This window comes from Rhododendron vialii, chromosome 3a (assembly GCF_030253575.1).
Source record: "Rhododendron vialii isolate Sample 1 chromosome 3a, ASM3025357v1".
Lineage (NCBI taxonomy): Eukaryota > Viridiplantae > Streptophyta > Magnoliopsida > Ericales > Ericaceae > Rhododendron > Rhododendron vialii.
Genome location: NC_080559.1, coordinates 5,625,247 through 5,648,373, shown reverse-complemented (window position 1 = coordinate 5,648,373; position 23,127 = coordinate 5,625,247). Strand labels below are relative to the sequence as shown.

General features: G+C 38.3%; 1 protein-coding gene across 5 annotated transcripts; it reads right to left on the bottom strand.

Moving 5' to 3' along the window:
• Positions 1-2,676: 2,676 nt before the first annotated feature.
• On the bottom strand, positions 2,677-10,589 carry LOC131319088 (cold and drought-regulated protein CORA-like). 5 transcript variants are annotated; one of them, XM_058349210.1, is made up of 3 exons: positions 10,221-10,421; positions 9,469-9,540; positions 9,154-9,429 (listed from the first exon to the last, which is right to left on the bottom strand). In XM_058349210.1, the coding sequence occupies exons 1-3, from the start codon at positions 10,336-10,338 to the stop codon at positions 9,371-9,373; spliced, it is 249 nt and encodes an 82-aa protein (XP_058205193.1). In that variant the 5' UTR covers positions 10,339-10,421; the 3' UTR covers positions 9,154-9,370. The 5 variants fall into 5 exon arrangements, with proteins under 5 accessions (XP_058205192.1, XP_058205190.1, XP_058205188.1 ...); XM_058349209.1 differs by lacking the exons at positions 9,154-9,429; positions 9,469-9,540 and adding an exon at positions 2,677-2,944 and having other exon boundaries at positions 10,221-10,441; XM_058349207.1 differs by lacking the exons at positions 9,154-9,429; positions 9,469-9,540 and adding an exon at positions 2,966-3,165 and having other exon boundaries at positions 10,221-10,445.
• Positions 10,590-23,127: the final 12,538 nt, after the last annotated feature.

Genomic DNA, 23,127 nt, shown 5'->3' with positions numbered 1-23,127 from the left:
TGCACGCCATGTCTTTGGTACCCTCTCTCTCTCTCCTAGGAAACAGAAGGGAATATTTGATCAGCAACGTTACGGTGAATACCATTTTTTGGAAACCGTGTGAGATGCATCTCTCCCACCTATAGGAAACATTAGGGAATATTTGAGCAACGCTACAGTGAATACCTTTTTTTTTTGAAAATCGTGTGAGATGTCACCATTACATTGATAGTTACAGGATGTGCTCCACTTAGCCTTTTCGTAATTATCAAGCCTTTCATCAATTGGGCAATTTGCATTTGAGCTCGATAGCGGGATTGAGTTGCTCCAGAACATTACTGCGAGGTTATGAAAAGAGAATGCGAGGAATGATCGAATGATTGCAAGGAAATACAAAGTAATGTTCTGAATATCGTACCGGCGAGGGTATCGATTTTTTCACTGGTATGGTACATACCGGTACTGGTACCGGTCAAGTACCAGGTACCGTTTCGAATTTACTGTAATTACAATTATATATAATATTAACTCAAAAAATTTCTCCGTATTATACAATTCATCATAAAATAAATATTCATAAGACAATAAAGTTCACATAATTCACTTCAAACTAACAAGAAAACATACACAAAGTTGACAAAAGGGACTTAATAAGTCAATAGTAGAGTATAAAAAAAAAAACAGAACTTTGGTTTTTCCGCTGGAATTTCACTTTCCCCTTTTTTTTTAGCCTTTTCCCCTTTTTATCTCTCTCTCTCTCTCTCTTCTCTCTCTGTCTCTACGCACCCACGATTGCAAGCAGTTGAAGCAGAGCAGAGCACCGTCACCCATTGAACCACCGGCGATAGAGCACGGCGAAGCCAGCTGCAATGTGACGATCTCTTCGACCTCCATCATAGTAGTGTAGAACAACAAGGCAATCAGTATCTCTCGCGCGGGCATGTCTCTCCTTACCCCAAATCGACATGTGTTTGGATCTAGGTTTGGATTTTGCTTTTGTTTTTATCTCTCTCTCCTCCCTTCGACTTTCATATCTGTTCTGGTCCTGTTTTGCAAAATTTCGGACGAAATCTCCGGTACCAATATCTCGTCCGGTATTGTCCGAGATGACCGGTACCGACTAGTAAGCGCCGGTATTTAGGCCGGAACGGTATTATAGAAGAACTAGGGTACCGTTTTTTCACCAAACCGGTACATACCGGCCGGTACGGAACGGTATTCACAACATTGATACAAAGAGAATGAGAGGCTCCAGGCGGAGATTGAGAGGCACCAGGTAGAAAAGGAGAGGGCCGAGGCAGAGACTGAGAGGGTCCAGGCAGAAATTGAGAGGATCAAGCTAGGCAGAGACAGCGCACAAGTTTTAAAGTACTCATCTCGGGCGGAATTGGAAAAGGTGGGATAACGGACAGGGATAAAGGACATATGTGGAGTCCACCTGTCCACGAGATAATGAATAAAGAGAAATACTTATTATTATTGGAAAAAAAAAAAACCTTCACCGTCTCATTTTATTTGATTTTATTTGGGGTTTATTTAATTTGAAACGGAACAGAGGGGCGTTTTTATTTTTGGAAGGAAGAATATATCTTGTAATTGTATACTTATCTTCTTCTTTTTCCAAAATCTCATACCGAATTCATACATATCCTTCCTTATTTAAAAGCTCCGTGGGAGAGAGAGAGAGGGGCAGCAAAGGAAATTATTTAATGCCTTCGGAGCACGGTCACGTAGGTTCAATTCCTTTGATTCTCAATAGAAGATTAAGGCACAACATGTTTTTGTTGTAGTGTTTGTTGGGCTTTGTTATATTGTTTGCGGATTGCACGGATGGGACTAAATTTTATCGTTTGAAATGTCCAATTCTAGCTATATAACTCAATGGTATTTGTACTCATTACCGATTGATAATAAACAAAATTTTAGTTTAATTCTACTACTGAAAAGTCATGAGGTTTTAATATCAAAGTTCGAGATGAAAGTACCAAAATGTTATGATTCCTAGTGAAAATGTTTTGATATTGCTGAAAATTATAAGGTTTGGTTAGGTTTTGCTCAATCTTTTGTTGTTTTGGTTGGTGTCTTGTCATCCTTTTTCGGTGGTCTGAGGTGACTTATACAGGTGTGAAATTGTTCCGTTTAATCTTCGTAATCATTTATAAAGATTAATAAAATCTTTTTGCTTGGCAAAAAAAATAAAATAAAATTACGAGGTTTGGTATAAAAGTTGCAACACATTACCGAAATTTAAAAAATAATGTATTTCATCAGATAATATTTTAATTTTTTTGCACCGTTCAAAAGATCGATCTCATGGAGATCTATAAATAATAATGTACTTTTAGTTTTTTTCGTCTATATTTGTATCCTCGGAGACCCAAGATCCAAAGCATACGTGTTACATGAGATGTCGTTCTAGCTTGGAGGAGCAAAGAGCTTGATTTTGTTCGGTTATTAATTACGTATTTTCAGGAAGATTAATTCGTTGCTCTAAATTAAATTAATGGACTCGTCTCATGTTTTAATTAGTTACCAATCGAAGAGGCGAGTTTAATTGGTTTATTAATTAAGCTCACTCACCTACTTAATTATCAAGGGACTGAACAAAGTTGTTTTGAAAACATTCAAACATCTCACTGATACAAAAGTGATTTAACACTATTTGAAAATACAAACCATGCTTTTACAGAGGAACTACAACATCACTATTAATCTGAAGGGCCTGATAGGATATCCTTCTTTATTCATACATAATATTTTAACTACTCGGTGCACAGATAGCTCAAATAGCACCTATGATGTTAATTCCCTTCTTCTTCATAACCGCCACCTCCATATCCACCTTGGCCACCACCGTAACTGCCGCCACCTCTGTAATACGGGCCCCAATGGTAAGGGCCTCGGTGATAATATTCGCCACCGTGATAATACTTGGCATCATCAACCCCATTAGTTTGTTGATCAGCTGCACAATTGATCGATATATATGCTTGATTAAGTAGTTTAATTAGAGGTGATTAGAAACAAGTGTGGTAACATTAGTTCTACCTTCGTAACCGCCGCCTCCGTATCCGCCGCCACGACCGCCTCCATAATAACCGCCACCTCCGTAATATCCGCCACCTCGGTGATAACCGCCGCCATGATAATACTTGGCATCATCAGCCCCATTAGTCTGTTGATCAGCTGCACAATTGATATATGCTTGATTAATAGTTATGTCAAGGTGATTAGAACATATTAAAGCGAAATTAGGTTAGGTTGAAAATTGAAACTCAACGAAGACAAGGCAAGTGAGGTGGCTTGCATTGATTAACGACGTGAGCAATCTTGGAAAGTAATATCAAAATAACTAAAACATCTTTAAGTGGACCCTTTTATCTAAGGGACATAACCAAGATTTTATTGCATGTTGTGCCATGAAGTGAGAATTTGAAATCATCAATCAAATATTCAGCTATAAAGATCAACTTACTAGGGGTAGTAGTGCTAGGGGTAGTAGAAGTGGTAGTAGTCTCAGCCAAATCCCTGGCTGTCACCTCCGAGGTGAAGAGAAGAACTACGGCCAGAAAAAGGCCAAGGAGGACAATTGCTTTCGAACCCATTTCCCTCTTTAGTTTTTCTTTTGCTCTCTTTTGTTGGTTGGATAGACTAGTTTGGAATGAAATTGAAGTTGGATTTGGATGTCCATTTATGGGCTCGGAGAGATTCCAGTGGCTGTGAGTACACACTGAAAGAGTACTGTTTGACAAATTCACTAACTTTTTCTTTTGGGTAATTTGACAAGGTCAATAAATTTTCTTTTTAATTGGTAACTTGACAAAGTCAGTAACTTTGCTACTGCTTCTCCTGGACTAGACCGAACAATGATTAACTAGTCATACTCTAGGGGGGAAAAAACTCCTGAAAGTGAGTTGAGAAACATGACTCCACATGCCCCAAGTGCAAGTCCGTCGTAACTTACGGACATTGATAGCTAATCACAGAGTATTCAAAATTAAAAGGGGTGGCTTCGAGATTTTAGTTCAGCGGTGCCACAAGCGTTAGTGAATTTTCTGTTGCTTTGGCTATGTATGAACAGTTTAGTGCCAAGAGTATAAAACAACAAAATTTTTAGTGCATTTTTAATACACCCTTCTTTCATGCTACTTTTATAAATTTGCCCCATTAAAATTGTAATCTCATCCCGAGCTCTCTTTGATATGTGTATTCGACTTTTTATCAACAAAAAGATATTAACGCACGCAGTACACTCATATTAATTTTTTTAGACAAAACAATAAATTAGAAGCAGTCCACCTAGTTGATAGATACAACTACAAGAAAGAATTAAGAATCAAGTAGTCCACATCGATCGATCGAGTCTTTTTGTTGATCATTGTCCCTACAGTACCAAGTCTACCCCTCACTATTTAATTAAGACTTACGTACGTAAAATGCATGTGCATGCATTTAGTTGACCACGTCTTTTGTACGTACCAACTCTCAAATACTTATCGATTTATGTTCTAATCGTCCAGACAGATATTGGCCTGATCTGGCCAGACTCGATTTTCAGTTGCCTCTAAGTATAAGACTTGAACTAGACTGACGCGATCGACCACTGTCTGGACGGGATATGCTAAAACGCTTGAAACCAGAAAATCGAGCCCAAACTTCTACAACAGCCCATGCATGTGTTTGCAATCAATTTCATCAATATATCTCATATTGTACAGGCCTGGAGGGCGCATCGCATTTATTTGAATCGATCTCTTCTAAAAACCGGAAAAGAAAAAAGCTCTTATCAGTTTTTTTTTAAAAGTCATTAGTATATTAGGGGTCCCTTCCGCTATAATTGAAGTTGAAGTACTGCACAAGTAAACTTAAAAACCACTGATCAAGTGGTTCATATGGATTGGTCGCAAATTTTGATTAATCTTAATATTACTTTGAATTGATCTCTTCCAAAAACCGAAAAAAATAATCTCATCAGTTATGTTTAAAATCGTTAGTATAGCACAATTACGAGTCCCTGCCTCTATTGAAGTTGAAATACAAGTAAACTTAAAAATTGACTAATCAAGTGTGGTTCATAGTTTTCCGACCGTAAATCTCTCTCTCTGCCTAGTTTTTCAGCCGTAACTCTCTCTCTCTGTCTCTCTCTCTCGCTCTCTCTCTCTCTCCCCGTTTGTTACATATCCATATGGAGAGATGAAGAGAGAAAGACACCTCACAGGATTTGTGAGGGCAAAATCGTCCCAAAACACCCGGATTAGCCAACGATAGGGGTAACCTCATCATTACCAAATACACCTTCAGGTGGATTACAAATCCAGCTCGAGCCTAATCCGGGAGCAAATCTGAGTGGGGGTTTTTGCAGCCAACCACCAGAGATGGGGAGGTGGGGGAGATGAAATTATGGTGCTTGGCAAATTCGGCATCCAAACAAGCGAATAGGTGATTATGTATTGTAGTTCTCTATAAAAACTTTATATCCATCTCAAAATCAATTGATAATGAGTTAAGTGATCACTCATTCCACTCCCAAGTAATATGGGATTCATTTCTTTAACATCGCCTCTTACGTATAGCCGCATTTGAGCTCTGTTACGTGTGACCATTTTTTTGGGTCCTATCATCGTGCAGTCGTTTCTGTTGGTCTCTCATCGTGGGGTATAGATTGTAAATTTTGATAAAATGTGAGGTAAAACGGATCCCGCTCTGATACCATATAAAAACTTTATATCCATCTCAAAATTAATTGGCAATGAGTTGAGAGATCACAAATGTTATTAAGTGATTACACTCTCAAGCAATAACGTGTGATTCATTTCCTTAACATTCTCCAACAATTTATTGAGTACATGAAAAAAGTATACAAATGGCTCTTGATAGAGCTCAATGGAAGAAAAGAATTTATGTAGCCGACCCCAAGTGATTGAAACTTAAGGCTCGATTTGGTTTGGTTTGGTTTGATATGAAAAAAGTATACAAGCTACATCATGTTGTTGCTGTGTATTAACAACTAGGGCCAATTGGATGGAGGTAAAGCACCCCTCCAAAACTTATCCTCTCGGATTAGGGCTGGAAGTGACAGTTTTGGCTTCCTATGGATGCCAATTCTTTCCCCTCCATAATTCATCACCTTGATTAGTTTTTCCTCTTATCCGGCTAATGGGCCATAAATCACTACAAGAAAAATTCAATTGGGTGACGAATGAAAATCGTCACAAATTACATGTTTTTCGTCACAAATAATATAGGTGACGAAAAAAAATTTGTCGACTAAAGGTTGTCGAGAATTCCTACCTGGTGACGAAATCTATTTTTCGTCACCTATAGTGTCTTTTGATGACGAAATATTTCGTCACCAAAAAGTGAATAATTGATGACGAAATTTTTTTCCTCACTTATTGTGCTTTTTGACGACGAAAAAATTCGTCCCCGATGGGTCACATTGGTGACGAAATTTTTTGTCACTAATATAAGAAATCGGTGACGAAATTTTTCGTTGCGAAAGATGTTTTCATATGGGAAAAGAAATCCATCTTTCTTGCTCCTGCTGGGTTTCGAACCCGAGTCCCTTGAGTTTTTCGTGCAAGCTCCAACCAACTGCACTACACACACTTTTCAGTAAATATTTGAAATATCTAATATATAACACATATGTTTAACATGAAAATATATTTCGAATGTAATTTTGGACCTTTAAACATTAAAATTAGCAATTTTGATAAACATGAAAGTTGTAGGCAATTGAGTTATTGTTCAAACCCAATTTGAATTATCTCAATCGGAGATTTTAGTAAAGAGTTATGTCCGAAATACATTTAGTGACAAAGCGCAATTCATAAATTTCGTCACGAAAGGTACCCATTTGACAACGAAATATATTTTTTGTCGCTGAAAGCGTTAAAATGGTGACGAAATTATTTTTCGTCACCAAAGTTAAGCATTTGGTGACGAAAAAAATATTTCGTTACTAAATTGCTCACATTTGGCGACGAAATATATTTTTTGTCACCAAATGATTATCTTTGGCGACAGAAAATAATTTTGTCACCTTTTTTAAGCTTTCGGCGACGAAAAATGTATTTTATCGCCAAATGGGTACCTTTAGTGACGAAAATATTTTTTTCGTCGCTAAACAGGCATAATTGGTGACGAAATTATTTCGTCACGAAAGTTATCAAAATAGTGACGAATTTATTTTTTCGTCGCCAAATATACTCATTTAGTGACAAAATTAAATTTCGTCGCCACTTTTTCGTCACTAATTTTCATTTTTCTTGTAGTGAATTATGGGTGGGTCTTGAGGTGGGAAAAACTAATTCGGGATAATCCACCTGTTTTGTGACGAATTTGCCCCTCCTCATCCACCGTCTTCATCTCTCTCATCACACACAATCACACCGATCGGGACTCCTAAAACCCAATTTCCAGAAAATCTGAAAATTTTAAAAACATAACCCCTTCAAAATTTTGGAACCCTTACCATAGGTCCTCAACAAACACCCACCGCCGTTGCTACTGTTCATCGCTGCCGCCGTCAGGAGAGAGCCAAGAGAGGTGGAAGGCGAGCATGTGAGGAGGAGAGAACGTCTTCATCTTCAACGTCGTGGTTTTGCCCTCTTGGTCGGAATCACAGAATATCTTCGTCTTCATCTCCGGCGCAAGAGAGAGAGGCTCAGGTGGTGTTCCAACTAAACAAAAGGAAGATTTTGAAAAAAGAAGTTAATTTCAAGCTCAAAAATCATCTGTTTACGCAAATAATTTTTCTACCAATATGGATCTTGTTTGATAGATTTTATTGAGATCTTTTATACGGTGCGAGAAAAATCAAAAATTATTTTTCATTTTCATTATATTTGAATTTGAAAATTGAAGAAAAAAAAGTTTTAAAAAAAGAATGTTACCTGGAACATCCCCTCAGAGTTGGGTCTGAGAGAACCGTTTCTCATTCCCTGAGAACCCATGGTTTTGATTTACCACTAGTCCTTTTTTCTTTTTCTTCTAGGCTACCAATGTGGTAGTCAAACTTTCGAATACCACGTGGCGTTGCTCCGAGGCATTGAATAGTTTCATTTGCTGCCTCTCTCTCCCATATTCTTTTTAAACAACCTCTCTCTCTCCCATATTCTTTTTAAACAACGAAGGATATGTACGGATTAGGTATGAGATTTCGAAAAAGAAGAAAAAAATTCTACAAATAAGTTCAACTCTTACAATTCTCAGAAAATTCCAAAGAAATTTTTTTGTATTTGAAAATGTTTCAACTCTTACAATTCTCAGAAAATTCTAAATAAATTTTTTAGTATTTGAATATGTATTTAATTTTTTAGTATTTGAATATGTAAATACATATTCAAATACTAAAAAATTTCTTTGGAATTTTCTGAGAATTGTAAACATTCAATCTCCATTGAATGTAATTTTCCTTTATTTTGTTTTACCTTAGGCCTATACAGCTCCTCTTTCTCAGTGGTCTGTATTTGGTCTTTTTTCGATGTACTCTTTGTCGAGTTTTAATAAAATCTTTTGCCTATAAAAAATATATATATATATATATATATATAATTTTGAACATCTTTATAAAGGGATAAAGTATAATCACTTGTCCGTACATTGCACGGGATACCGCTTGTTATTTTGAAAATGTTGGTTCTATTGATGCTAATTTGGTTATGTTTGTGACAATAAATAACAAGAAAGGGAAAAACTGATGGGAAAAAGTTTTTTTTCCCTTGATTGGAAGAAAACTGATTAAAAAAGAAAAGAATACCGAATTGGTTCCAGTATTTGTTTATGGTGACTCATATCAATTCCGTGTAAATAAATTTAATTTTTTTCGTCTATTTTTGTATCCTCGGAGACCCAAGATCCAAAGCATTGAGTATTTCATTAATCAAATTATTATTTTGATGCGAACATTTTGTTAAAACTGAACCCGAACTGCAACTTGTTAGGTTTTCCAAATTAAAAATGACAGCAGATTAATTGGAAGTAAAAAAAATCAAGTACAATTAAACTGCCCTGATAAGTGAGGATCTATTCGGATATCCATCGGTTCGGGTGAGATTACCAATTCCAAGAGTTAAGTAGTCCAGTTTGGTATGTTGCATAAGTTGCACATAAGCGCTAGCTGATGCGAGTCTTGCAATTCTGACTATGTAGATTGTAGTTGGCCAAGGATGAAAAAAAGAGGGAATTTGCTATAAAACATTCAAACATCTCACAGATACAAAAGTGACTTAACACAATTTGAAAATCAAACACACGAAAACACAAACCATGCCGTAACAGAGGAACTACTACATGACTATTAATGTGAAGGGCCTGATAAGGCAGCCTTCATTATTCATACATATTTTAACTCGGTGCACGGATAGCTTAAATAACACATATAATGTTAATTCCCTTCTTCGTTATATCCGCCGCGTCCATATCCACCTCCATAACCGCCACCGCCTCCGTAATAACAGCCACAATGGCGATAACAGTAGCCACCTCCGTAATAACCACCGCCGTCGCCGCCATAATAATACTTGGCATCATCAATCCCTTTAGTCTGTTGATCAACTGCACAATTGATATGTATGCTTGATTAATATACTACTCCCTCAGTCCCGATTTATTTGTCCCTTTTTTTAGTTATACATATCCCAAATCAGGACGGAGGGAGTATAGTTTAGATCAAGGTGATTAGTACATATTAAAGCGCAATTAGATTGGGTTGAAAATTGAAACTCAACGAAGGCAAGGCAAGTGAGGTGGCTTGCATTGATTTGAGATCAGAGTGTTAATTAAATGGCCTAGACCAATCAATGGAACTCTTCTAACCTTTGGCAAATAAAAAATAAAAAATAAAAAAACGTAGTATTATCTCCATCTAAATTAATTTGGAGTTGAATTAGGTTTACATCATCAGCACTTAAAAAGAAAAAATGGGTTAATTACATTGGTTTAGCTTGTTAAAACTAAACCTTAATTTAGCTTTTTAGCTATAAAAGCTTTAAATAGAGATCGATTGCTTTAACCACACAACACAAGCATTCCTGAATCCGTGAATCTGTAGGACATAGAGGAATAATAATGACGTGAACAATCTCGAAAAGTAACATCAGAATAACTATAACTCCTCTAAGTGGACCTTTTCCTTAATGAACAGAATCAAGATTTTATTCAATGTTGTGCAAGAAGAGAATAAAAAAAAACTAGAGGAATAAAATCAATTAATTCAGTTAAAATAAAAGACTCACCAGTAGTAGGAGTAGTAGAAGTGGTAGTCTCAGCCAAATCCCTGGCAGTCACCTCCGAGGAGATGAGAAGAGCAACGGCCAGAAAAAGGCCAAGGAAAACAAATGCTTTCGAACCCATTTCCCTCTTTAGTTTCTTTTGGTACTTCCCTCTTTAGTTGGTTGGAGATAGACTAGTTTGGAATGAAATTGAAGTGCAATCTTGATGACCATTTATAGGCTCGATCGGAGAGATTCAAGTGGCTCTGAGTGCAAATCAATTAAAGAGTGTAATTTGACAAAGTCAAAAACATTTCTTTTAGGCAACTTGACAGAGTGATCAGTAAAATTTACGTAGTACTACTCTGGACCGAAAACCTCCTGATAATGAGTTGAGAAACGTGACTCCAAATGACCCATGTAAGTGTAAACCCCACTACGTTGATAGCTCATCACATAGTATCTCCAAAAAAAAGAGGTGACTCTTAGGTGTTGGGCTTCGATCCTTGAGAGTTTCTTTTTGGTTGGCATTTTGCTAGTTAGGGATCTGGGTCTCGAACAAACACGTGTTACCTTTCTCCTTGCCCGTTTTAGTCTTTATAATCACTCAAAGATTAATAAAAAAAAATTGTGTTCGCAAAAAAAAAAAAAAGAAGAAGAAGAAGGGGTGGCTCTTAGATTTTACTTCAGCAGTGACAAAAACGTAAATCAAAAGTTTTGTACCCAGAACAATATATAAATGAACATATTTATTTCGGTTGAAATAAATTAAGCTTGATTTATTTGAGCTATATCATCTACTTATTCGCAAATTAAAATGAATTTTTTTTCAACATGTGAATAGTTCATGCCGACGATATAAATTTTTTTTTTTTGAATGACATGAAAGAAAAGAAAAAATCAAATCATACATAAAAGTACAAAATTTTATAGCATTTTTGAGCCCAAGGTGTCCGCTCAAACCCTCAACCAATTAAAGTGCAGCTACCTCGGCAAAATATAATCATCAATAATACGATTACCCGATCTATTGGTAATGTTTTGTTTAATTTCGGAGTGCTGACATGTGGGATAGTTAAAAACCTATCCATGCACGTCGCACTACAAGAAAGTCGGGCTATGCCAGCGGCCAAAAGCATTGTTGAATGATTTGCAAAGCGCTGGTATAGCCCCACACGACCTATACCAACGCTTGGGCGATGCGCTGGAGTAGAGGCGCTACTATAGCTCTATGCCGGTGCTTTTTGTGGGCGCTGGAATAAATTTATTTTTACCAACGCTTTCTTTCCCAGCGGTTTTAAGCGCTGGTATGACATAGTTTTTACCAACACTATGTTCCCCAGCGGTTGCAAGCGCTGGTGTAGACCTGAATGCACCTGGCCACCTCCACACTTTTACCAATGCCTAAAAACGTTATTGTAGGTTCAATTTTTTTTTCCATAAATAAAGAATTACTACTCTAATTTTCAGCTACACCGTAACTATAATAAATTATACTAGCCACTTTCCCATCAAATAACGGTTCACTAACTTTTTCCAAATAACTCAAAAACCAAAATAATTCATTTTTCATTGAAGAAACTAATACTCCATAACATTGTCAACATTCAAAAGTAGATCAAACATGCCAAAATATTACAATTCAACTACACTACAGAAACTACGTGGAATAAATAATTAATCAAAAGTCGACGATGCCATCCTTAACAAGATCTTTCCGAGAGAGCTTTCAAAATGATAAGTTGAAATCATGGTTTTTGCTAGAACGTCACATTACCTGCAATGCAAATGACGAAGAATAAGAACCAAGTTTATCTTTTAACTCCCATAACAATTCATTCAAGTAAAAAAGTTGGATAACCACAACTAAGTTGATGTAAAGAAAGTATTGTTCCTGGTAAACACAAATTTAGAGTTCATATCTAAGGAAACTAAGTTGCGTCCCAAAGCCTATCAAATACTATCTATGGAAATGAAAAATCTTTTAAGGGTCGATTCAAGTTCCTTTTCATGATTCTTTCAAAATTCACAACATGTTTCAGTAGACAACAGCTTCAATATAGAGCAAAAACTAGCAATATAGTTGAAACATCAACACTCAAAATCAACATACGACATCATATGGATAGCAGAACCGGAAAATGAAAGCACCAACAAATCTCATGAGTAGCAACAATAGCCGTACACTTGATAAAATATGTAGCATAAATAAAATATAGCAATTGAAACACCAATTCCAACAAATCTAGCAGGCCCTATGAAGCACCGACACTCCAAAAAGGTGTTGTGTCCACGTATTGGACACAAGGACACAGTGGGGATACGATCAAATACGTATTGGACACACTGGCAACTAATTTTCAGTTTTCAACAATATGAACTCGAATCCCAATTCTTACAGCCATATATATTCTAGGCAAATCATATCACTTTTCAGCCATTAGAGTTCAATTTCAGCACCTACAAAGATGATTTATGCCTCTAAACAACATTTCCAGCACGGATGATATGAGTCGTTCAACAATTTTAAAAAAAAATTGAGTGGTAGTTGTAGAAAATCAGTTTGATCCAATGTGTAAATTGTTGGGTGGAGGAGTATTGATCACACACTTATAATGTATGAAACTCACAAGAGAATTGCACAAACACACTCACATATATTGAACTCATTCAATCTGAAAATAACATACAAAGAGGAGGAATTTCTCTCTCTGTAACTCTCTTATTCTCTTACTCCACTCACACTTTCTCTCTCAATACAACCTGTATTTTATAGAGGAACTCATACAATTGTTCATAGCCATGCGAGGCTTCCAAGTCTTCAAGCGTGGGCTGCCAATTCCACGAATTCGGCTGAGCCAAGTCTTCAAGCGTGGGCTGCCAATTCCACGAATTCGGCTGAGCCTCATCCATTCCACAAAGTCCACAAAGGCTGCCAATAATTAAGATTAAATCCACAAACCCAATCAAGCTTACTGTTTATTTCAACATCCCCCCTTAAGCTTGATTCTCAGAGATTCTTCATTCCAAGCATTGTCTTCATTTTGACGAAAGCTTCATGTTTGAGGGGCTTCGTAAAAATATCTGCTGTTTGATCATATGTCCTGCAAGAAACTAACTCCACTTCCTTTGCTTTTACATGCTCTCTGATGAAGTGGTAGCGGGTATCGATGTGCTTGCTTCTTTCATGATGAGTCGGGTTCTTTGCAAGCGCAACTGCAGAGCGGTTGTCGACATAGATCTCTGTGGGCAATTTTTGCAGAAAGCCCAAGTGCTTCAGCACATTCCTTAACCATATAGCATGACAGACAGCTGAGTTAGCGGCAACATACTCAGCTTCACAAGATGACAATGTCACAACCGCTTGCTTCTTGGATGTCCAAGTGAAGGCAGTATCTCCAATGAAGAAAACGAACCCTGTTGTGCTCTTCCTTTCATCCAAGTCTCTTCCCCAATCGCTATCTGAATAGCCGGAAAGATTCAGGTCACCGCCTGACTGATAGAATAGTCCGTCATTATGAGTTCCTTTGATGTAGCGGAGAATCCGCTTTGCTGCGAACAAGTGTAACTGATCTGGCGTCTCCATGTATCGACTGACTAGCCCAACACCATAGAGTATGTCTGGCCTAGTACAGGTTAGATATCGCAGACTTCCAACCAAGCTTTTGAAATAGGTTGGATCAACATTCCCAGTATCACTTTTCTTCAGTTCCAGTCCACTGTTGACTGGAGTCGTCACAGGATTGCATGTCTCCATCCCGTACTTCTTCAGTATCTCCATGGCATACCTGCTTTGGGAGATAAAAATTCCTTCGTCACTTTGCGTCACTTCAATGCCTAGGAAGTGAGCCATAAGTCCGATGTCCGTCATTTCGAACTCTTGAAACATTGTCTTCTTGAATGCTTCAAACATGGCTGGATTGTTGCCTGTAAAAATCAAGTCATCAACGTAGAGGCATACATACAGCTGGCTTCCATCAGTCTCCTTCTTCATATAGAGTGCATGTTCATAGGGGCACTTCTCGAATCCATTCTCCTGGAAGTACTTATCAATTCTGGTATTCCATGCACGAGGCGCTTGCTTCAGCCCGTATAGCGCCTTCGTCAATTTGTACACTTTGTCTTCATGACCTTTCTTCACATATCCAAGTGGCTGCTCAATATAGATTTCTTCTTTTAGAAATCCATTCAGGAATGCTGTCTTGACATCCAACTGGTAGATCTTCCATCTCTTCTGAGCAGCTAATGCGATCATTAGCCTGATTGTCTCCATCCTGGCAACAGGGGCGAATACTTCGCCATAGTCGATGCCTTCTCTTTGCTTGTATCCTTTTGCTACAAGCCTTGCCTTGTATCTCTGAACCTCTCCTTGAGCGTTCTTCTTAGCTTTGTAGATCCACTTTACTCCAATTGCCTTGTGACCATTTGGGAGGTTAGTCAGCTCCCAAGTCTTGTTCTTCTCTATGGACTGAATCTCTTCATCCATAGCCTTCCTCCATTTTCCTTCTTGGGTAGCTTCCTCGAAACTAACTGGATCACAACTGATTTGCAAACAGAACATGGTAAAATCTGCATCCATCTGATCTGTATTCTGATACAGATCATTCAAGTTCCGAATTCCTCTGGGCCTCATGTCTGAAATTTCTCGTTCAACTGGTGAGGATGGTTCACCTTGTTGTGGTGAAGAGAAACCACGGGAAGATGCTGGTTGATCTTCTGGTCTACCAGGTACATCTTTGGTTTGTACCTGTTCTTCATCTTCAAGTGTTAGCTCCATATTCTTGGTAGCTTCTATTTGACCCCAGCTCCAGGATTCATTTTCCTCGAAAATGACATCTCTGCTGAAAATCACTTTCTGAGTGATGGGATTATACAACCTGTATCCCATCGTTCTGTCACCATATCCAACAAGGATACACTTAACTCCTTTGTCTTCGAGTTTGGTTCTGTTAGCCTCCGGAACTTTAGCATAGGCAATACAACCAAACACTCTGAGATGACCCACACCTGGCTTGTGAGTGGACCATGCTTCTTGTGGTGTCTTCGACTGCACATTCTTCGTAGGACACCTGTTCAGTAGATAAACTGCACACTGAACTGCTTCGGCCCAAAATCTCTTGGGCATGTCTTTATCTTTCAACATGCTTCTAGCCATGTTGAGAATGGTGCGATTCTTCCTCTCAGCTACACCGTTTAGTTGAGGAGTATAGGCAGGTGTGCACTGGTGTCTGATTCCTTGTTGCCTAAGGAATCCCTCAAATTGATCTCCAGTGTACTCTCCTCCTTGGTCTGACCGCAATGTCTTAATGTGGTAGCCGCTTCCTTTCTCAACAAGAGCTTTGAACTCTTTAAACTTTTCAAATACTTCTGACTTCAATTTCAGAAAGTATACCCACGTCTTTCTGCTATAGTCGTCGATAAACGTGAGGAAGTATCTGTTCTGACCGTTTGAGATTGGCTTTAATGGACCACAAACATCTGTGTGTACTAGCTCGAGAGGCATAGATGCTTTCCAATCAACTTGCTTTCCAAAGTTATTGCGGTGTTGTTTGCCAAGAATGCAGCTTTCGCATACCTCATTTGGACGTTGAATATGAGGTAAGCCCTTAACCATCTTCCTATTCGCCAACAGCTTCAAGCTTTCAAAGTTGAGGTGCCCATATCTGAGATGCCATATCCAATCTTTGTCATTGATAATGGCATTGAGGCACTTTGGCGTGTCATGAAGAACAGTTAGCGGAAACATCCTGTTCTTCGCCATCATTACTCGAGTTATCAGCTTCCCTCGAGCATCCGCAACCGTCAGCTGCATATCCTTCAGGCTAATTTGATAGCCTTTCTCAAGGAATTGTCCAAGACTAAGAATATTAGTCTTCATGTCTGGAACATAGTAGACGTTAGAGATGAATGCATGATCTCCATTTTTCCTTTTGATTATAATATCACCTCTCCCTCGAACTGGTACTTTAGAGAGGTCACCAAAAGAAATATCTCCCTGAACCTTTTCATCAAGTTCAGTAAAAAGCTGCCTTGAGCCAGTCATATGATTACTGGCTCCAGAATCAAGAAACCATGTACCTTGATCCTGCTCGATTGGGTTGTGTGCCATGAGACTCATTGAATCTCCTCCTGATGGCTCCTTGTCTGCATAGTTGGCTATTTCGCCAACTTGATCTGATGCTGATCTTCCCCGGCACTCGTTGCTATAGTGGCCATACTTTTCGCAATTGTAACACTGAACGTTACTTTTGTCAACGTTCGAACGATTGTTGTAACTGCCTCTTCTGCCTTGTCCTCCTCCTCGTGGATTATGACCTTGTTGTCCTCGTCCACCTCCTCTTGGAGCATAATTTTGTTGTCCTCGACCACCTCCTCTTGGAGCATGATTTTGATTCCCTCCTCTGGAGAATCCTCTGCCACCTCTGCTTCTGGAATTTGAATTTCTAGAGCCTCTTCCATGGGAACCATAGCCTCGTCCCCTCTGAGATGTCCCCCCTTGCTCGTACCTTCCTTCGTTGAGGGATAACTTCATTTGTAGAGCTTGTTCCGGGGCTCTATCATCGTCTCTGTGCAACTTCTGTTCGTGGGCTTGCAGCGAACCCACGAGCTCTTCAATAGACATGGTTGAAACGTCTTTAAGTTCTTCTAACGTAACAACGATGAAGTCGAATCTGCGATCCAAAGATCGCAAGATCTTTTCTATAACTCTCGTGTCGGTGAGAGTTTCGCCATTTCTCCTCATTTGATTTGAAACCACCATAATTCGAGCATAATACTCAGAAATAGATTCTGAGGATTTCATTCGTAAAGACTCGAATTCACCTCGTAGTGTTTGAAGGCGAATCCTCTTTACTTTGTCAGCACCTCTGTAGGTCTTCTGCAGCTTCTCCCAAATTTCTTTGGAAGTTTTGGCGGAAGCGATGATCTCGAATGTGGCTTCGTCAAGTCCTTGATAGATGATGGACTTGGCTTTGCAATCCTTCTTTCGCTCGGCACGAAGTGTTGTCTTCTGTTCCTCCTTTAAAGCTGTTTCAGCTTCTTTTGAGGCGGGTTCATCGTAACCTTCTTCTACCATCTCCATAACATCTTGAGCACCCAGCAGTGCTCTCATTTGGATGGACCAATTATCATAATTGTCCTTGGTGAGCTTTGGAATAACAGCTTGGGATGTTCCATTAGCCATCGAAACTAGAAATGATGGAATCTAGTTTACTGGGGTCAAAGTGAAATCTTTGCAACTTTTGAACTTTGACTAGATAACTTCAAAAGTACAGGAGTTAGACTGCAATTGAACCTTCGGTGGACCAGCTTTTATGGAAAGTAGCTCGGTAGGAGTAATGGGATCAGACAACCAACTACCTCTTTGGTTTGTAATAATTGAGATCCCAATCAACCACCTCTTTTTCCCTTTATCACTTTTCTGTTTCTTCCGTCTTCTTCTCAAGGAAAAAACAGAGACGCGTGTTTGCCGCAACTCCGTCGAACGGCAATTGCAACCTCTGTACACCTCCGTTCAAGATGGGTCTTGCACAAATCTCTTCGTATCGTCGAGATGCACGAGACTCAGGTATCAATTTGAGTCTTGGATAAGATTTTTGTTTCTGCAATTTTGGATAACAGCTCTTCGAGCAGCGCGTGAGGGCCACACCGGAATTTTTTCGGCGACGGAAAAATCCCTGGTGAACTTCTGAGTCCAAAGAACTCGTTTATGTGTCAAAACAAGTTTTCGATTAATTCGAAATTTTGGCCTTCAACCCAGTGGTTGTTTCGACTGGACAAGAGGCGGCTCGTTTTTGTTGCTGGATTTTATGGCGACCGACTGGTGTGGCTGAGACGATCTTGAACTCAAAAATATGATTTTGAGTGAATTGCTTTCTGGGCGGGCTACACAAGCAGTAGAATACCGAAGGTATTTTCTTTTGTGAGAGATTTTTTTTTTTACGGATGAGCCTGGGGCTCTGATACCACTTTGTTGGGTGGAGGAGTATTGATCACACACTTGTAATGTATGAAACTCACAAGAGAATTGCACAAACACACTCACATATATTGAACTCATTCAATCTGAAAATAACATACAAAGAGGAGGAATTTCTCTCTCTGTAACTCTCTTATTCTCTTACTCCACTCACACTTTCTCTCTCAATACAACCTGTATTTTATAGAGGAACTCATACAATTGTTCATAGCCATGCGAGGCTTCCAAGTCTTCAAGCGTGGGCTGCCAATTCCACGAATTCGGCTGAGCCAAGTCTTCAAGCGTGGGCTGCCAATTCCACGAATTCGGCTGAGCCTCATCCATTCCACAAAGTCCACAAAGGCTGCCAATAATTAAGATTAAATCCACAAACCCAATCAAGCTTACTGTTTATTTCAACATAAATGCTCGGATCAAGCTTCTCATCATTCTGTGCACTTAAAAACCAATCTTTCCATTTTTTTCGATTTTCCAAAAATGAGAAGTTTGATCTGAGCATCTATACATATCGGATCGAGTTGATTTTTTGCATCGCCCACTTGATTTTAAAAAAAAAAATTATTGAATGTCTTAGATCATCCGTGCGGAGCCCGAAGTAAGCCCCACACAGTGTGCAGTGGCCGGCCAGTGCGGTGGCTATACAGACTCTCCGAACTTTTCAAGTATTTTGGGGAATTATGGCAAAATAGTTAAGCGCCCCGTATCGAGCAATACGAACATATTCCAAACTTAATAAGCCAACTATATTTTAATAGTGGTCAATCTGAACCATTGTAATTTTACGTCTTACTAATTTCATCGTTATCGCCAATATCGAAGATCATCGGATAATGGTGACCACTTGATCAGACAACATTTAATATATCCCAAAGCATTAAAGTATTACATTGCAATACCTGCCCCCACTTGAGTCTTTTTTTCTTGATCGGAATCATCCATCTTTTACATATCATAGAGTGCATCATTCGCATAAAAAACGAAGTTAATCGAGTATCGCTACACACTTGATTGGCCCATACAAACTCATTTTGTTAACAAAATTGTGTCTCGATAAAGAAGCTTTTTAAACCCGATCGAGTCAATTTTTTACGAGAATGCTATAATCAACAAGGAAAATAAAAGCAACAGTCTGGATCATCTTAATTGTGTCGTTGTCGAATAGCTACCGTGCGTTCAAATACAATACAAGATTTAATTCATTAACAATTACATTGAACATATATAATTCAAAGGCAATTACCAACTCAATTTTTACCGTGGTCGATCTGAACATTAGGATTTCACGTCTCACTAATTTCATCGTTGTCACAAAAAACGGAGATCATCGGATATCAGTGACCGCTTGATCTGACAACATTTGATGCATCCCGAGGTATTAAAGTATTAGATTGCAAAACCCGACCCTGCTAAAGTCTTTATATTTCGATCTGAACCATTTATCTTTTGCATATATTTGAATTTATCTTTCGTACCAAGAATTAAGTTGATCATGTATCTTTACACATTTAATCGGACGATAACTATTATCCAAAAAATAAATTGCGTCCCAATCAAGGAGCTTTGTAAACCCGATCAAACCAAATTTTTATGATATTGATTTAATCAATAAGCACAACGATGATCAACGGCCTCGACTATTAAAATAGTTTTATTTTGTTGAGATCTGCTAAATAATCGTATCAAATGGTATTAAAAATGTATAACATGTAGTAATATTATTTTTATTTTATTTTTTTGATCCGGTGTAGTAATATTATTAGATATAGTTTTGTTTGTTCATATGGTCTATCCCAGCGCTTCTTTTGGGCTGCTGGGAAAGGGGGTGTTTGTTCCAACGCTTTTAGTAGGCGCTAGTAAATGGGGATTCTATTCCAGCGCTTTTGCTTGGGCGATAGGAATTGATCTACCTATTCCAGCGCTTTTGCTTAAGGCGCTGGGACAGCCTCATTCTAGCTGCGGCTAAAAAAAGCGCTAGTGTATACCTCTTATTGTAGCGCTTTTTGCAAGCGCTACAATAAAAGGTATCAAACTTTCTTTTTTTTTAGAAAAATGTTAATTAAGGTCCATGAATATTCAAAAAGCGCTACAATAAGAGGTATCAAACTTTCTTTTTTTTTAGAAAAATGTTAATTAAGGTCCATGAATATTATCCATGATAGTGTTCATGAAACTATCATGGATAATATTCATGGAGTGTATCGAACTTTCTTTCTTTTTTAATCAATTGGGTGACCGACCGATCAAGAGGGTCATGTAAATTACGTATTAAAGGCGATTAGGAGCAAATGATTATGTAATCAATATGAACACTTGATCGGTCGTGTGCGAGTTTACTTGTACTTCAACTATAGAACCAAGGATTCCTATTTGTGTTCATATCTGGCCACTCCAATCCCTCTTCACGAATGTGATCGACGGGTCCGACATCTGCGTCTTGATTTCAGGCGGCTTTTCTTTTTTATTTTCTTTCTCCTATATAATATCTGGAATGATCTGGTTTGTCAAAAAATGTGCTATGTATTAATGACTTTAAACCAAACTGATGAGATTATTTTTTGGGTTTTTGGAAGAGACCAATTCAAAGTAATAAGATGAGGCATGCACAAAGATTACGTCCAATAAATAATAATCAATGCGAACCACTTGATCAGTGGTGTCCAACTGCTCTTAAAAAAAATATATCACAGGTTTCCAACTTATATTTGGACGAAAATAAAAAATACAGTAGATAATAAAGCACTTTAAAAATGAATTTTTAATTTTTTAATATTATGAAATTATTTAATTTATTAGTAAAACTAATTATTATGGCTTAAATGTGAAAAATTAATTATATTTGCATTTACATAAATAAGTTTGAGACTGAATAAGGGCAAATTTGTCATTCAACAGTTTCTTACATCATCCGCCCTTTCTTATCCTCTCATTTTATCCTCCTTTCATAAAAGTTACATCAATATAGGCCCACCCTCCATAACTAATCCCCTTACTATTTTATCCTTCCTCCATAAATAATTCCTTAAAAATTATACCCGCATCCAATTGGGCCCCTACAGTATTTATATTCTGAGGTTTACTTCACTGATTACTATAATCTAATACCTCTGTTGAATCCCAAACTTAGTGAAGTACGACCCAAATCGAATCAGGCTTCCCTCGCCCAACAAAACAACCTAGACCAAATCAATATGAACCACTCGTTTAGTCAACTTTAAGTTTACTTCAACTATAGAGGCAGGGACTGCTTTTTGTGCTATACTAACGATTTTAAACATAACTGATGAGATTATTTTTTTGGGTTTTTGGAAGAGATCAATTCAAAGTAATATTAAGATTAATCAAAATTTGCGACCAATCAATATGAACCCCTTGATCAGTGGTTTTTAAGTTTACTTGTGGAGTGCTTCAACTTCAATTATAGCGGAAGGGACCCCTAATATACTTGTGACTTTAAACAAAACTGGTGAGAGGTTTTTTTTTTTTTTTTTTTCCCGGATTTTAGAAGAGATCAGTTCAAATAAATGCGATGAGGCACAAAGAATGTCCTGCTATTCCTCTCGGCCCGTACAATATGAGATATTGAAGAAAATAACTGCAAACAGATGGAATGCTAGCTGTCCTAGAAGTTTGAGCTCGATTTTTCAGGTTTCGAGCGTTTCATCATATCTCGTTCAGATAGTGGTCGCCCTCATCTATCCGGATACCAGATGCATGGTTCAAGTCATATACTTAGAGGCAACCGAAAATCGAGTCTGGCCAGAGGCCTTGCAATATCTGTCCGGACGATTAGGACATAAATCGATAAGTATTTGAGAGTTGGTACAAAAGACGTGGTCAACTACATGCATGCAACACATGCATTTGAGTACGTAAGTCTTAATTAAATAGTGAGGGGTAGACTTGGTACTGCTGGGACAATGATCAACAAAAAGACTCGATCGATGTGGACTACTTGATTCTTAATTCTCTCTTGTATCTATCAAGTACGTAGAGGTGGACTGCTTCTTTCTTGTTTTTTTGTCTAAAAAAATTAATATGTGCGTACGTTACTCCACTAATTCGTTCCCGATCAAGGTGATCTCATCGCGTCTGTGTCGAGGTTGAAGCCGACAACCCATCGTGCTCTACGGGCACGAAAGAGAGTATGAATAACCCCAAGATCCCATCGTGTTCTACGGGCGCGGAAGAGTATGTTTAATCCCAACAAGCGGCTATTGTAACTTGAACCTAATTAGTTTTGATCGAGGAACTCCATTTACTTGTACATAGATGATAGAACTAACATCTTGGTGATGCTGGTGGTTGGCTTCTACTAGTATGTACGTAAACATAACTTCAGTTCACGAGGGATAAAATGAATAAACGATCATCAAATCTATAATATTTTTTGCTTTTAACGTTTTCATTTTTGAAAGTACTGCACAATAGCCCTATATTGTAATTAGTCATCGATATTTCTTTTTCAATATACACAGATCAACGGGTAGGGTATGGATACCTGCCCCGCTCCTATGGTGGCGGGAAATGGAGATGGTGAAGGACCCTCCAATTGGAGATCGGCTTAGTATATATAGAATAGAGTCCATCGATCCATATATACCCTACCAGTTACCATCCCTAATCACAACTAGATAAAAGCATCCCAAAGAGATTGTCACCATACCTCCCGACAATCCTACGCCACCCGTTTAAATTTGGATACTTTGTGATGAGCTATCAACGTACGTAGTGGTTACGACGGACTTGCACATATGATGGGGCATGTGGAGTCATGTTTCTCAACTTAATTTCAGGAGGCTTTTCCCCCAAGAGTGACTAATTAATCATTGTTCGGTCTAGTCCTGGAGAACTAGGACTGACTTTGTCAAGTTACCAATCCAGAAAAGTTATCGACTTTGTCAAATTACCAAAAAGAAAAAGTTAGTGAATTTGTCAAACACTCTTTAATTTGCA